Source organism: Anser anser (genome assembly GCF_964211835.1).
Source record: "Anser anser genome assembly, chromosome: 3".
NCBI classification, from domain to species: domain Eukaryota; kingdom Metazoa; phylum Chordata; class Aves; order Anseriformes; family Anatidae; genus Anser; species Anser anser.
Genome location: NC_139722.1, coordinates 107070431 through 107088111, shown reverse-complemented (window position 1 = coordinate 107088111; position 17681 = coordinate 107070431). Strand labels below are relative to the sequence as shown.

At 38.8% G+C, this 17681-nt stretch overlaps 1 protein-coding gene across 7 annotated transcripts in view; it reads left to right on the top strand.

The window, feature by feature from the left end:
• Positions 1-697: 697 nt before the first annotated feature.
• LOC310897755 (uncharacterized protein) overlaps positions 698-17681 on the top strand; it is a 56854-nt gene continuing 39870 nt past the window's right edge. For 4 of the 7 annotated variants that reach the window (XM_083831682.1, XM_083831680.1, XM_083831681.1 and 1 more), the window contains exons 1-2: positions 698-3208; positions 12665-12747. In XM_083831682.1, coding sequence (XP_083687808.1) covers positions 1890-3113 — 1224 coding nt within the window. In that variant the 5' untranslated portion in view covers positions 698-1889 and the 3' untranslated portion in view covers positions 3114-3208; positions 12665-12747. Of the gene's footprint in view, positions 3209-5923; positions 8226-9394; positions 9634-12664; positions 12748-13324; positions 17664-17681 lie in introns of those variants that run through there. The other 3 variants (XM_083831684.1, XM_083831685.1, XR_014582553.1) reach the window with 3 other exon arrangements.

Sequence of the window (17681 nt, the reverse complement as noted above, 5' to 3'; positions counted from 1 at the left end):
AAGGATTTCTTCCTTATATCTAATCTAAACCTACCCTCTTTTAGGTTAAAGCCATTACTCCTTGTCCTATTGCTAAACTCTCTAATAAAGAGTCTCTCACCAGCTTTCTTGTAGGCCCCCTTTGGGTACAGGAAGGCTGCTCTAAGGTCTCCCTGGAGCCTTCTCTACTCAAGAGTGAGCAACCCTAACTCCCTCAGCTTGTGAGGTGCTCCAGCCATCTGAGCATCCTCAAATCCGTCCTCTGGCCTCACTCCAACAGGTCCATGTCCTTCTTGTGCTGGAGGCCCCAGAGCTGAACGCAGTACTTCAGGTGGATTATCACAAGTAGAAGTATCACCTCCCTCGACCTGCTGGTCATGCTTCTTTTGCTGTAGCCCAGGAAAATTATATCCAGCTGTTTTCAGACCTATTCTTCAGTAACAGATTTTATCATGAATTACAGAAACTGTCCAAATATTCTAAGGGGAAGAATGGAACACCCAAATTCTACCAAATCCACAATACTTTGCTGAAGATAAAATATGATCTATAATAGTCAGCTCTGTCAAAAAGTGTGAGGAACATTAGAGTGACTTTAATAAATAGCTTAATGCTGCATGAAAATCACTATTGATAAACTGGAAGTACTGTACACTCAATGGAAAAAATATGAACATATAGATTCTAGGTGATAAATAACTGTATTTTTTAAGGTTAAAGTACTTAAATGAAAACCTCTGCTCAGAAGATTGTTTTGGCCAAGTAAACATATCAGAAGTATCTATAGAAGAGATACATGAGTTTGCTGTTACCTGAGATATTGTGTAGTATTACTCGTTCTCTCTGAGTTTAAAAAAAAAAAAAAAAAAAGCTTGAAAAAGGAAAAAAGGATCAAGGACTGACAATAACGATATTTATCATCCTTGGATGGTTCTCATTTGAAAAAAAATAAAATAAAATGGCCGTAAAGATTAGGATTATTTGACTTAGAAAGGTAAGAAATAAGAAAGTTCATGACAAAAGCATATAAAACAGTAACTGGTGACAAGATGATAATAGAGGAGCTCTAGTACTTTAAAAAAAAAGGAAAATGGAATCACTCCATGAAACTGAAAAATGGCAAGTCAGGATGAAAGGAAATACTGTCGTGGAAGGTGCTTTTACGCTATGGAATTACCTGCCAGAGGATGTCTTTCAGGCCAAGAGTTTTGTAAAATGACAAGAAGACCTTGTTATCTAATTGGCAAAAAAAAAAAAGAAAAGAAAAGAAAAAAAAGAGTTTAATAACGTATGATAAAATAAGTTTTGGAAAAGTTAAACACATTCTCAAGGTAGAAGACTAAATTGGGAATATGTCCTACCCCATATTATTTTCCCATGCTTCCATCAAAGATCCAGGTTAGTAATGTTCTGTAATCCCTAGAGAAGTTTTAACCTCATTGGTATGTTCTATTGTTGGTTATTTGCATAAGGATGTATGTTTTTGAGAAGAAAATACAACTGAAAGCACAGCAATGGAAAAGTACTAAGTATCAGTATCATGGCATTTTCAATTACTCTAGAAGGATATTTTTACACTACAAAACCCAATAATCTAGAGATCAAATAGTTTTATTTTACTAGAGAAATTGTAATGTAGTTAGCCAGGTGAAGTGTGCTTGGGGAGCTTTATAGGCTCTCATACCTTGCCATTTTGATGAATATAAAAAGCATCCTTATTTCAACAAAATCATGGACTTGAGCATTTATTGTAATTGTTAACCGTTTATACAACTAATTTGTAGCACATTCTTCCAATTTCTGTCTAACATTGAAGTGTGCAAAAATCAGTCTGAGAATGTACTTCAGAATTTCACACAAGTATTGTGAATTTCCAGATTGATACTAAAGGCTCTCTTTATTGATTATTAATGAATATAAAGCGGTCGAGGGCGACTGCCTCGGATCCGACACAGCCACAGACGCCCGACCCCGCGTTATGGGGGGACTGGGGCCGTGCCTCGCCAGGGTGGGCCCGGGACAGCGGCGCGACAAGGCCGCAGCCGCCGGCTCTCGCGAGAGAGGCTGACGGGAGGGGGCGCTGGTTTATCTCGCAATTACAGGCCCTGGTTATCATAGGGGATTTCAACTACCTTGACGTTTGCTGGAAGGCCTACTCAGCCAGCCATCCTCTGTCCAGGAGGTTCCTCCATTGCACTGATGGTAACTTCCTGATGCAAATGGTGGGTGTGCAGACTAGAAGAGGAGCACTGCTGGATCTTGTCCTCACTAACAAGGAGGGGCTGGTTGAAGCTGTGAAGGCTGAGGGCAGCCTTGGTTGCAGCGACCATGAGATGACGGAGTTCATGATCTCATGTGGCATGAGCAGAATAACAAGCAGAATTCCAAGCCTGAACTTCAGTAGGGCCAACTTTGGCCTTTTCAAGCAATTGGTAGCGGAAATCCCGTGGGACAGGGTACTTGAAGGTAAAGGGGCCGAAGATGGCTGGTTAGCATTCAAGGACTGCTTCTTCCAAGCTCAAGAACAGAGCATCCCAACAGGTAGGAAGTCAAGAAAGGGAGCCAGGAGACCTGCGTGGTTAAACAAGAAACTACTGGGCAAACTCAAATGGAAGAGGAGAGTCATGGAAGATCATGGAAGGAGGAGCTGGCCATTTGGGAGGAATATGACTGTTGTCAGAGGATGTAGGGAGGCTACTAGAAAAGCTAAGGCCTCCTTAGAATTAAACCTTGCAAGAGGGGTCAAGAACAACAGAAAGGGCTTCTTCAAATATATTGAAGATAAAACTAACACTAGAGGCAATGTAAGCCCACTGATGTGTGAAGTGGGTCCCCTGGTGACAGAAGATAAAGAGAAGGCAGAGTTTCTGAATGCCTTCTTTGTCTCTGTCTATAATGCAGGAGGCTGTCCTGAGGAGCCCCGTACCCCTGTGGCCGCAGAGGAAATCAGGCTAAAGGAGGAGTTTGCCTCGGTTGATGAGGACTGGGTTAAGGACCAGTTAAGCAATCTGGACATCCATAAATCCATGGGTCCTGATGGGATGCACCCACGGGTGCTGAGGGAGCTGGCAGAAGTCATTGCTAGGCCACTCTCCATCATCTTTGTTAAGTCGTGGAACGGGAGAGATGCCTGAGGACTGGAGGAAAGGAAACGTCACTCCAGTCTTCAAAAAGGGCAAGAACGAGGACCCAGGTGACTATAGACTGGTCAGCCTCACCTCCGTCCCTGGTAAGGTGATGGAATAACTTATCTTGGCATTATCTCTAAGGATATCAAGGATAAAAGGGTCAATAGGGGCAGTCAACATGGCTTCACCAAGGGGAAGTCGTGCTTAAACAACATGATAGCCTTTTATGAAGACATAACCAGATGGATAGATGATGGTAAAGCAGTGGACGCAGTGTATCTTGATTTCAGTACAGCATTTGACACTGTCTCCCACAGCATCTTCGCAGCTAAACTGAGGAAGTATGGTCTGGACAATCGGGTAGTCAGATAGACTGTGAACTGGCTGAAGGGAAGAAGCCAGAGAGTTGTGGTCAATGAGATGGAGTCTAGTTGGAGACCTGTATCTAGTGGAGTCCCTCAAGGGTCAGTACTGGGACCAGTACTATTCAGTATATTCATCATCGACTTTGATGAGTGAATAGAGTTCACTGTCAGCTAGTTTGCTGATGACACTAAACTGGGAGGGGTGGCTGATGCCAAAATGCTGTTGCCATCTAGAGAGACCTAGACAGGCTGGAGAGTTGGGTGGGGAGAAAATTAATGAAATATAACAAGGGCAAGTGTAGAGACCTGCATCTGGGCAAGAACAACTCCAGGCACCAGTGTAAGTTGGGGACTGCTCTGCTGGGAAAGGGACCTGGGGGTCCTGATGGACAGCCGGATGACCATGAGCCAGCACTGTGCCCTTGTGGCCAAGAAGGCCAATGGCATCCTGGGATGTATCGGAAGGGCTGTGGTTAGTGGGTTGAGAGAAGTTCTCCTCCCCCTCTACTCTGCCCTGGTAAGACCGCATCTGGAATATTGTGTCCAGTTCTGGGCCCATCGGTTCAAGAAGGACAGGGAACTGCTTGAGAGAGTCCAATGCAGAGCCACAAAGATGATTAAGGGAGTGGAGCATCTCCCGTATGAGGAAAGGTTGAGGGAGCAGGGTCTCTAGTTTGGAGGAGAGGAGACTGAGGGGTGACCTTATTAAATATGTAAAGGGTGAGTATCAGGAGGATGGAGCCAGGCTTTTCTCAATGACATCCAATGATAAGACAGGGGGAAATGTGTGCAAGCTGGAACATAGGAGGTTCGATTTAAATATGAGAAGAAACTTTTTCACGGTGAGGGTGAGAGAACACTGGAACAGGCTGCCCAGGGAGGTTCTAGTCTCCTTCTCTGGAGACATTCAAAACCCACCTGGAAGTATTCCTGTGTGACATGATCTAGGTGTTCCTGCTCCGGCAGGGGGATTGGACTAGATGATCTTTCAAAGTCCCTTTCAATCCCTAATGTTCTGTGATTCTGTGATATTTCTGCAAGAAAACATTCATACCTTCTTTCTAAAGCAATCCTAAATTCCAATACTGATTTGTGAAAAAATATATTAATATGTCGAAAGTGAGTCAATTTTAATATATCCACTATCCCAGAATTATTTATAAAACTTACGAATTAATAGGTGGATTTATCAAAGATGTCGTGTCAGATTTCAAGGAGATAAGAATTTGTGAAGAGTTCTTAATGCAATAGGAGGTGGAAAGGAAAAAAAATGTCTAGTACTCCTAAATGTTTGTGACTGACTGTGGCTGCCCAGGGACTGAGCATTACATTGGCTATACATTGGCTTCAGTGACTGAAAATACCGAAGATGAGTGTTATGTCATTTTCACAATGAAAACTATAATAGTAGTTTCTTCTCCACAAAAATGAATATGTGATTGCTATTGATGTCAATGAGATATCAAAGAATCACAGAACTGTAGGGGTTGGAAGGGACCTCAAGAGATCATCGGGTCCAACCCCCCTGCCGAAGCAGGTTCCCTAGAGCAGGTTGCCCAGGTGGGTGTCCAGACGGGCCTTGAATACCTCCAGAGAAGGAGACTCCACAACCTCCCTGGGCAACATATATGAGGAGAGACTTGAGCACACAGGGAAAAGTAATTCACTGACATATGACTGACTATTTTCATTTCCTTTCTCAATGTATTCTACAACATAATACTACTAAAATCTACTTTTTGTAGTTCTTATGTACCTGAGTAGATACTGCAAGACCTCAACACTGCAGAAAATCAGGATGCATAGAAGAAATGTTTAAGAATTGCCAATGACCTGTTTTTCTTGACAACTAACAAAGTAAAATGCCTGTAAGGAGAATATGATCAAAACAGTGCAATCATTTATTTTTAAACAAAATGTAGTATGGTGTGATTTCTAATGTGACTGATATTTTCATGGTTGATTTATGAGGTTATATGCCTTATTAATCATTAAAATCTACCTCAACATGGATGCATAAAATATGATTCAATGGAAAAATAAAATCTGATCAAATTGTAAATTTAATTTAAATTCATCCTGTTGAGATGCTGAATTAATTTTAGATTTAATCTATGCATTCAATAAATTGATTATTTTGATGCTGATTCATCTGATTAAAATATTGAACCAATTTAAACCTTAAACAACCCAAACTAATGGACAGTCATAGAGAGAACAGAGCAGCTGGTCAAAATACTACAACAGTGTATTCACTGTATCATGGTTTTAGTATTTTTTCTTGAAAAAGAATCATAATAAATATAAATGTAGAGCCATAGATAGAAAAGTTATTTATGATCCTCTGACATGCATGTGTAAGTATCACTTAATAACAGTATTTTTGAAACAGCTTTATTGTGGAGTTGCTCATTTTGAATTTTCCAATGTTATTATATTTTTTTTTGACAGAAATGCTGCATTATATACATGGATGTTTATGACAGGTTTGGTACTGGCATATTGGAAATGCTTGTGTTGGAACTGCATGGTTTAATGAAGAAGCAAGCATTTATTCTTGAAATCTAACAAACAAATGATCCCTAAATCACTGATAATATGACTTAGGAAATGGTTTTGATGGCAATTTTATATAACATTTGTCCTGGGTTCCATATCCGGTACTTGTTTTATGGATGGTGAATTATCACTTAAGCCGGCTGCAAGAACATAAGAAAAATGAAGACAACCGTGAACAATGAAAGATAAGATTTAATGGCCAAAATGAGTATGAACATTGGAAACAAATGGTTTGAAGTTTATGGTGCCATAATTTTGATATGAAGAGAAACTGTTTTCCATGGATTTCTCCCCACTTACAGTCTGCATGCAATTTTGAATCAACAAGCACACAAAATCTATACAAAGTTAAACAGCAAGGTTCTATATTTGAATTTCTATATATGTAGATCTGTATTTGACTCAGAACAGATATTTAATTCTCTCTGATGGAATTGTACAACTTTTTTTTGTAAATGATGATTTAATAATGCAAGCTAGGAAACTGGACTTCTATTAAAAAATGTGGTATTCAACAAAGATATTTTCTTACCTGAGCATGTTACAAAAACTAGAGTATTCTCCAGTGAAGACAGCCAGCAGCAAAATGCAGACTAAATTTTAAGTCTCTTCCATCCACAGTGCAAAGCAGTGTTCCAAGTCCATGCAAATCTTCTCACCAGTTTTGACCTCAGCATAAAAAATTTTCCCTTGCTACTGAAATTAGTCTTTAGATCACTGCTGAACTTGAGCTTTATTAATTTCAGTGATTAATATTGTATAATGCTTCTTTCAGTGAGAACTAGTGTCCATGTTGAAGCTCAAAAAAGAATCTGACTGATCAATGTAAGAAAAGCTTGGAAAAATAACTAGATTTCATGAGCAAACCAGCTCAATTGACTGTTTACTCAGTCTTTAAGTCTTTCCTTCTAGAAACATCTGAGAGATGTACCTTATAAACAAGCTATATAAGGGGATTTAGTCCACTTGAGATGGATGGAGTCATTTTCTATGAAATTAGGATTCAAGTGCAAGCTACTAATGATTAACCAACTGATGATAAATTTGAAGGAGGAGGAGGATTCTCTCTTTAGAATTAAGATGGAAAAGATGTTAGTTAGCCAGGTACATTATGAACAGTTATAATATAATGGTAATGAGGGGTTATTCAATTTGGAGGGGGCGTTAGCAGAAACACAGTAGGATTTCTAATTCACTGGGAAAGAAGTCCATTAACTCCTCTTTATAAATCATTGTCTCCCATTAAGCTTTATTCATAATACCATAAATTATATGTAAGTACATTCCACTAACAGCACAGAAACTGCATCAAAACTGCAATTTAATAAGATACCTTAAACATCTGAATAATCGTACGGAACTCCCTCACACTACAGGCATTCTCAATTTAAGCATATGGGCAAAAATTTACAAATCTCTTACGAAATAAGCACTTTCATTCACTTTTGTGTTCCCAGGTATTAACATGAATTTTTCACTTGGTCTTCCCCTACAGTTTGTCTTCCTAAAAAAAGTTTCTCATCTCTTCTTAACTTTCCTCCTTTGTCACAGCTATCCTAAAGGAAGAAGCTGACTTTTTATTTCCAGAAGCCTTTTCACCTCTTAAAACAGCTGAAAAGAAGAGGAGTACCATGTTACCATTATGGACTCCCCAGGCAAAGGCAACTGCTCTAGAAATCTTCACAGAATGACAGGAATAGTAATAAAACATGAATATTTAGTTAAATACTTCTCGAGTGACCTAGAAGATATGAATCTGTTTCATGAAATGTCAAGTGCTACAACACTGCAGACCAAAAAAAAAAAAAAAAAAAAAAAGAGTTGTATCGTTGTATCTCTGTATCTCTTCTCAGAAAGCTCGGTAGCTGTCACTCTTTTATCATGTTTTCCACATGGATTCAGAAGCCTAAAGAGCTCAAAGGTCTTTAGTCATTGATTCTTAAATTTATGATCAAATATGCTGTCTTCCAAGGAAGTGACCTATCCACCAGATCATGCACTAGAGTCAGAATTAAAGTCACAGGGTTATACTGCTCTTCTCCGTTACAAATAAATAAATAAATATGAAATTAAATACTTATATATTCCAAAGTACAGAATATTAAATATTGCAATAAAAATTAAAAAGTACTTGAAAACCAGGATTTATAATGGAAATATCTTCTTGTCCATAGCAGTTTTTCTAATCAGAGTAATGGTCCCTTTGAAATGATTCCTTTGTCTTACAAATATTTTTTCTATTCCCATTGCTTAGAAGCAAAAATTTACTACATTTCACTATCCAGATTTAGGAAGTTGGATACTTTTAATTTGCTTTTATACACAGAAACACTTGCACCAGATTTACAGACAAATTAATGCATAAAATGCAATTGTGCTTAAAAGGATTACATATCAGAAACCTAGGGTGAATCTTACATTCTTCAGTGAAAAGAGGGAGGCTCAGAGGTGTTTCTCATGGGAAGCAGAAAGTTTATACAATTTTGAACCAGGAAGTTTTAAGTTTCTGCATGGTTTCCAGTTAGCACCCAGAATTACAGGAATGTGTAAGGGAAAGGTGGTACAGAGCATAATTTAGCAAATTTGGGTGGGCTGTGGACCCTGTGGGGGAATGTAATTGAACTTCAGATGTGTAGTTTTTTCTACTTGACTTTTTCTTTTCTCCGGCAAGACATGCTTGAATCAAGTAGTTTTGTCATTGTGAAAAGGAGAAAATGGCTTCTTGTCCAGTTGATTCTGTTGTCAGTGTTGCCTTGAGTTTAAAACACTTGTGAAACTTTGGTTTTAAATAAACGCCCTTTATCTCTGTGGTCTATGAATAGTCAATAAGAATGAGTTTTATAGGTTCCTCCTAACCTCTTTGTCTTTTAAATAACTGCAAAGAGAGAGGAGACAATGATTCATTCATACAGCTCTATTTGTTGTTGCAGTTAGCCTTATACTACATTCTTAGACCATGTATTTTGTGTACGGTCTATAGAAAAAGGCAACATGCTCCAAGGAATGTGACCCTGTGGCTGGCTCTATCCTGAAGAACACACATCAAGACCTTTCATGCTGCCCTCACTTATTGAATGTCTTTACTGATCTGTCCTGACAGCTCTGACTTCTTTAGGACAGTCTGACTCAATTCCCACCCTCTGTTAGTTGAGTACGGAAGAGGCATTAGTATTAAATAATCATGATATCAGATCATGATGCAGTCTGTTACAAGGGATACCCAGAGTAATAAAGTTCTGATTACATTTAGACACGGCATTTTGCTGTTATATTGTGTGAGGAAGGGGTTAACCACTCTGCACTTTGCTGCTTAATTGCCCTGCAAGGAAGTAGTTAACTGTTCTCCATAGAAGCTAGGCACTGAGCCTTGGCACTGCGCTGCAAAAACTAGCCTGAGTGCTTTTGCAGGAGGTACTAGGAGCAACAAGCATAGTATGTGACAAAACACCAGTCCAGTTTTGAGAAAACTTAAGCTCCAGAGAAGAGCAAGGTCTCCATCAGACACAAACAGGAGACTGAAGGCAAGCTAAGACCTGCACCTCTCTGACAGAAGCTCCACTGTGCATGGAAATGAGGAAAGATGATTTGTGGAGTCACAACAGGTATAATAATATGATTGTTAAATTTTATGATGTTAAATTTGTTAAATCCCAGTGCAGGGGCAATCTGTAGCATCTGTCACAGAAAGGGTACATGTTCTCTCTAGTATAGGGCAAAATGGCCTTTGTAATGCATTTTAGCAAAGTCTTTACACCTAATGCACTAGCTTACTGAGGCATACCGAAGTCATTTCCACATTAATCTACACCCAAAAAGGCTTCTCTGATAAGACTTGGCCTCAGTAAGTAAATCCTTCTCAGCTCATGTTAGTACTCCTGCAAGGCTAATTGCACAAGCAACGATCACGTATCTAACCAGGGGATTGACTTAATTTTAAGCTCCCGTTGGAGCTATACTGTTGCACAATTCAGTGCTGATTTGCTATATCCTGATTTCCTTGGTAAAGTCTTACATATAAATTTCAGTGCTTAGTTTTTGCTGACTCTATTTCTAATAAAAATGAAGCATTTCCCCCCTTCCACATATATGTGCATGCACCTCCAATTATTAATGTTAAACCCTTGTCTGTCTGTCTATGTTAGCAAAGTTTAATTCTTTGTAGCAGTTCTCATCTAAATCACTTCACTGCAATCATTCCGTGCATGAGAGGAGCAGCAGATTAAAATGGCTTCTCAAAATGGTGTTAGACATAAATGCAAAAGCTCTGACTAAAGTTAATCCACATCTTTAGATAGAGTTCACTGAAATGAGGATTTGTAATATTTCTGAGGATGACTCTTATTGCTGATACAGAGAGCAGCAAGTTCTGTGTTACAGGAGGAGACTCAAAACATGAGATGTGTTTGATTCTAAAACTGACAGTTTGTAGAAGAAAGGAATTTATATGTAACAGAGTGCTGTTTTAAAAAGTACAATAATGAGAATATTAATTGTGACCACTGGGCCCAGGATGGCATGCTTTTTTTCCCTCAACAGAGCATTGCAGTCTTCCAGTTTGAGAAAATGAAACTGTTTAACATGGTGGCTCCCCAAAAATAATGTGATTAGTATAAAAAACACAGATTCTCTCTCTCTCTCTCTCTCTCTCTCTCTCTCTCTCTCTGTCTCTCTCCTTTGGGGGGAATGTTTCTTTTAATTTGCTTTCTGCATCTCTTTAGGTCATGCCTTTAATCTTTTCACTGAAAGCATGAAGATGTTTTATTTTTAAGCAAGAGTGGAAATTTGCTGATTATCATTCAATTCCTGTAGAGGGGATTAGGGAAAAATACCAAATATACCAAGATCAATATAAAATTGCAAAGGCTGGCAACAATTTTTCCTCTTAGCTTGCCAATTCTGCCACTTGGTGAGAAACAGAGGTCCCTACCTTCCTACACTAGATGATGTGCCCCCAGGGACAATGATGATAGCTAGGAAAAGTGGCCAGCAGGTCAAGGGAGGTGATAGTCCCCCTCTACTCTGCCCTCGTGAGGGCTCACTTGGCGTACTGCTGCATTCATGTCTGGGGCCCCCAGCACAGGAAGGATGTGGGTCTGTTAGAGCGGGTCCAGAGGAGGGATGCAACATTGATCCTCTAGAGGTCTGGAGCAACTCAGTTACGAAGAAAGGCTGAGAGAGCTGGGGATGTTCAGCCTGAAGAAGAGAAGATTCAGGGGAAGACCTCATTGCAACTTTTCAAAACTTAAAGGGAGCCTATAAAAAAGATGGACAGTGACTTTTTACGCAACCTGATCAAGTGGGTGGCATCCCTGCCCATGGCAGTGGGGGTGGAACTAGATGATATTTAATGTCCCTTCCAACCCAAGCTGTTCTATGGTTCCATGATTCTAAAACACAACTTCTTGTTCCTTAACATAGCTTTCTATGTCCCTTGAGTAGACAGGCAAATAGAAAGGTATCATCACATACTCAGAATTTACAGTATTCTAGCCTAGGAATAAACAAAACAGTACCTGCTATGTGTTCAGAGGACAAACCGTGTGTGTCCCATCACAACATTTTCCCTTATTCCAAAGGCCTGTCTTACTTTCCTTTGGGAACTGAGCTCCCTTTTTCCATCTTGACTAAGAAGCACGATAGCAAGTCATTATAAGTATTTTATTATTCCTATGTACTTTCACAGATTCTGACACAAAAGGTTTAGAGGACAATATAAAAAAAGAGTGTGGTTTGGCACAACCTGATATTTGAGACTGTACAAGATTTGGGTCGACTGGCCGCTCCTTGAACTGTGGAAGAGAGTGTCAAATGCTAATAAGGATATACAAGAAACTTGCCTGGATCTATAAAACAATACTGTCTGTCAGTTTGCAGTGTAGAAAATATTCCTTATCACTGCAATTTTATACATAATGTAGTTACAAATGCTTGATGCTTGTGAAATATTGCCAATCTAAATGTGATTTATTTCTAATATTATTACATTGTTTAATGAATGAAACAGGAAGGAAAGAACACAGAAAGTAAAGAACTGTTGCCTACTACCATAATTTCAGAACAGAAATTTAGTTTTTTTTTCCTGCAGTTATATAGTGAGGTTGTGGCTACAACAGAAATATAGCTTCCAAACAAATGCATGTAAAGAACTGATAGTAAGTTAAAGTGATTAACATAAATATAGTATAAAAATTAAGAGAAACAAACATCAGGGCATAAGATCTCATGCTAAGGAAATGAAATAATTTAACTGGCTTAGTTTCTGCAATTTGAATAGTATTTTTGCATCCACCATTCAAAGGAGTTGTGAGAATTAATTCATGTCTGCTTTGACCTATAGATTGCTATAAAATGCCAGGTTTTATGAATAGTTCCAGATTATAGATTTTTCATAGGGCCTTGCCTTTATTATTTTTCATTCCCATATGTACAGCATATTTTATGGGTTTTGTTTTACTATTTATATGTTTAATGGATTGCGTGTAGTGACAACTACTACAGATACTCATATGGATATAACACTTGTAAAAAAATGTTTTTTTTTTTTTTCAAAATAAAATATACTTGTCTGTTACTTCAGGTTAAAGTATACATGCCATACGTACTTACTCATTCTGTGTTGTCCATGTTTCACAGGGATAACATGAATTTGTGCAGAAGAACTTGAATCTCTGAAATATCAAGACTTGAGCCCCCCACAGAGCATTCATGGAGAAAAGGTACTTCACACATACAACACACTCTTGCATTTTAGATACATCAGGTTGACTAAGTATGTCACGAAGAAGCAAACTACACACTAAGATCGTAGTTATTCAGGAGATAAAAGACTGGGTATTCCCATATCCACCAATTGCAGCTGGTTTTGCTCTGACAAGGGATGCGGTAGACATAGTGCTTTTTTACCTGTTAATATGAGAGCTCTGAACTAAGGTTATGAGTTTCATTTAAAACATCATGTGAAAATTCAAGATAGAATACCTTTAGCTGTTAGAAATTAAACAGAGGATTAGCTAACTAGTGAAAAAAATATGAAAACTAAGGCAACTGTTACTTATTTATTATTACAGACTATTCATGTGTTTGTACAATTGCTGTAAAAATCATCTTCATTTCCTTTGGTTGAAAGCCAAGTAGTTGTTACCAAATTGTCTGTTTGTTTTCTGACATTTCTTGATCTCATGTTCCTCTAGGGAGGTTTTTAAAATAATAGTAAGAAATAAGAAGAAAGGTAAAAATGAAAAAGTGCAGCTGTAAATTTAAAAGCTTGAGCTTTTTCTTCTTCTTTAACTCTAGCTAGTAACTTGGAAAAGCAGCTCCCAAACTAAACTAAGACTTGATGGAGCATTTCTAACTGAAGACAGAATCTTGAGGCAAACTGAGTGGAAATTGATAATCTCATGGTAAATATGAGCTGAGATGAATTTTTCTATTCTATTGTTGAGAAATGCACCTTGCAAATTGAACTGTGTATTAGTTCAGATGAAATATATTCTAATAGGGTAGAAGAAGGTCTTGCCATACAGTATATACTGTTCCAATCCATTAAAAAAAAAACAAAAAAAAAACCTATGAGCATGGCCAAAAGAAGAAAAGATCCATATCAAGCAACTGACTGGATAAACAGACATTGCAGACTGCTGCAGAGCGGTGTAACTGTATTAAAATATAGATATACCCCATAAAAATTGCATGATGGAGTTCCATTTCTGTCTCCCGCCAGTGTGTGTATGAAGTGTCCCTCACAGAGCACAGCCAGTGGGACCAAAGGAATACCTGATCCTTTTAAACAGCATTTCTTGTAGGAGAGGAAAAGCTTCCTGTGTTTCTAAAACCAGTGCTACAAATATTGCCACCTACTACCATTTTCTCCAGGGTCTCCCTCCTTTCCCAGACTTCTCTTTCTTTTTGTTTCTTTATTCTCCTCATGTTCTTCTTTGCTCTCTTGGTCCCAATACTCAGCAATCAGAGATCCTAAACAGATTGTGGAAGAGATTCGTCTTCAGCAGAGAAAGACAGTAGGAGCTAGAAGCACATGCACTGGTGTCAATCAAGACTTGCGGGGAGCATGAGGAGAATGTCAGATCTTCTTACGCCTGCACAGCCTTTTAATTAATACTTTATGCAGTGCATAACACAATAATATTTTTTATGCCACTCCCTACTTACTAGCAACTTTAATTTTGCACTCCAGAGCAGTTGTATTTTTATCCTTCATGCATTTGTAAGCATAAAATATCAAATCACTTAGGTTCAAAATGACCCTTAAGATCGTCATTTCCAACCATCAACCTAACACTACCAAATGCACCACTAAACTGCGTCCCTAAGCACCTCATCCACGTGTCTCCTAAATACCTCCAGGGATGGCAACTCCACCACTTCCTGGACAGCCTGTTACAATGACTAACTTCCCTTTCCATGATGAAATTCTTCCTGACATCCAGTCTAAACCTCCCCTGGTGCATCTAGAAGCCGTTTCCTCCCTTCCTATCACTTGTCACCTGAGAAACAGAGGCCGACACCCTCCTTGTTGTCCTTTCAGGTAGTTGTAGAGATCAATGAGGTCTACCTTCAGCTTCCTTTTCTCAAGAATAAACAACCCTAGCTCCCTCAGTCTCTCTTCACGTCTTGTTTTCAAGTCCTTTCACCAGCTTCATTGCTATTCCCTGAATTCGTTCCAGCAACTCAAAATCCTGCTTGTAGTGAAAGGCCCAAAACTGCACCCAGTACTCAAGGGGCAGTCTCACCAGTGCTGACCAACTACAGAGGGACAATCACTTCCCTAGTCCTGCCACCTGGATTTAACTCAATTCACAACAACCCTTGGGGCCCAGCCATCCAGGCAGTTTTTTACGCAGTGAACAGTACATCCATCCATGCCATGAGCAGGCAGTTTCTCCAGAAGACTGTGGGAAACACTATTGAATGCCTTTTGAAAGTCCTAGTAAACAACATCCACAGCTGTTTCCTTGTCCACTAAGCGGGTCATCTTGTCATAAAAGGAGATCAGGCAGGTCCTGCCTTTCATAAACCCGTGCTGACTGGGACTGATCACCTCATTGTCCTGTACGTACTATTTGATGGCACTCAAGACGAACTGCTCCATGACCTTCCCTAGCACCAATGTCAGATTGACAGGCCTGTAATTCCCCACATCCTCCTTCCTGCTGTTCTTATATATGGGCATCACATTCCCCAAATTCCAATCAACTGGGACTTCCCTAGTTAGCCAGGACTGCTGGCAAATTATTGAAAGTGTGTTGGCGAACACTTCTGCTGGCTTCTTCAGCACCCTTGGGTAGATCTCATCCTGCCCCATACAGTTTTGTGTATTCAAGTGGCGTAGTAGGTTGGTAACCATTCTCCCTTGGATTATAAGGGCTTCGTTCTGCTCCCTGCCTCTGTCTTCCAGCCCAGTGGGAGAAGTACCCTGAGGACAATTAGTCTTACTAATAAAGACTGCAGCAAAGAACTCACAAGAATATTGCAATGAATTAAAAAACTGTTAGGTGAGATTTCTTACCATTCTAATGTACTACAGCTAATTTTCCAGTTAACTCTACGCAGCAAATAATTCCTCTAATAAGTTCTGGTGTCCTAATTCTGAAGTGGAAGAAGCATGATACCTACATTTTTAATGACTTTCTCATTGCCACCAACTGGTCTAGTCACAAAACTGTATTAGGAAATCCACTTACTAACTTCCATTCTAAAATTCAATCCAACAAAGCAAACAAATGAATATTTAATAAGGACCATTTACTGTGATGTGAAGTCATGTAATACAGAAGTCTCATGAAGAGTTCTCAGTCTCCGTACAAAAAAGGTATGCAGAAGCATAAGATATAATTAAAAATAAAACCATAAGATCAATTATGATTAACACACAAATATTATATGAATAAATATTATACATAATAAAGAACCACAAGAATAATAAATAGACACTGTTTTACTGAAATATACTTCTTCATGGATCATTTGTGTATTTTGTTCCCAACATGAAAATCACTCTTGAAAGGATTATGATAGCCTGAAGCTCATCAGATAAGTAGTTGCATCCTTCCTTTAAAAAAAAAAAAAAAAAAAGTGATCAAATAGTAATACTAAAAACAATAATACCTTTAAGCAAAATGTAGTTTTAAACCAAAGATATTATATCAGTTACCTTGCTTTTGACCATTTAATGTGATTTCCTTGAATTGTATCTCTGTCTTGAATTGCTGACAAAATAAAAGTAAGCACAACATGATGGATAGGATTTGCTGTATTAATAAGTAAAAACATGGAAAAAAATTAACTTGACATTTGAAGAGGAGGAGAAACTGTCAAGAAATAATTATTTTTATTCATTATCCCTTGGAAGAAGGTTATTTTTCCTAACCAAGTCTAGGAATGCTGTCTACTTTTTCTATTATCTCCACTCATTAATTAAGACATGATTGACAAAAAATAGGTCCTCTCCTCCCCCTTCTGCTACACCTTTGTCCTGTGCCTGCCAGCTGAGCTGTTTCTCAGAGACATTCCTTTGTGTGAACAATTTTACTGCAAGTTACCTTCAGTCCATTATATATATATGTGTGTGTATATATATATATAATATATCAGAGAAAACTGAGATAGTGATTTCTAAGATGCCTGCAAAACACTACATTAAAAGGCTAAAAACTTCTGTAGCACTGTTCATTCACTATTATTTGATACAAAATGGCTACAAAATCTTGGACCAAATCCCAAGGCCAGTCACAGCTGCCTCTGCAAAATGAAGTCTGTTCACTTAAACAGGGAAGCTTTATACAGAGGAATCCTGTGTGCCTAAGCAGCACTGAGCCTCTCCAGCATCAGACTTCACCCTTCACCCCCATGTCTCCCTGATGCAGCAGGGGACTGCAGGGAGCCTGTGCAACCGATGCCATCAGCTGGTCTGAAGGGTTTTTCTTTTTGTATCATGGTACTGAGCTTTAAGTTTTCATCATAGAATGATAGAATGGCTTGGGTTGGAGGGGACCTTAAGGATCATCTTACTCCAATCCCCCTGCCACAGACAGGGATGCCACCCACTAGACCAAGCTGGCCAAGACTCCATCCAGCCTGGCCTTGAACACCTCCAGGGATGGGGCATCCACAACTTCAACTTTTGCTAAAGAGTGACTGATTTTAGCCAGGAGCCTCAAAGATGGCCTTCAGAATTTTAAGACCTTTTTTTCTCATATGAACTTGCTTGCACTAATATAAACCCTGGGTAAATCTGGTGCTGTATGTGCACACAAATGCTTTATATCTTTGTGTTATATCACGCTGGAAGCAGGACATTTTTTCAAAGTAATGATGTAATGCCTTTATCCAGAGTCTGATATAACTGATGAATATAGGTTGATCAGCATAAGAGCTTTCTCTTTAGCACTGGGGAGAGATCATACAACAGGGGAGCAATATTTTTTGACCTTGAGATGCTATTGTGTTCATATATTTCATCTACAGTCATTTCAAAAGATCTTGGGATTTGACTTTGAATTGAAAACTGATTTCAGCACAATCTAGAGACAAAACATGTTAACATTATGTGGAATATCACTGTTTTCCTGAATTGTATGGTATCTGATAACAGTTCTTTTTTTCTTTTTTTTTTTTCTTTTTTTTTCTTTTTTCT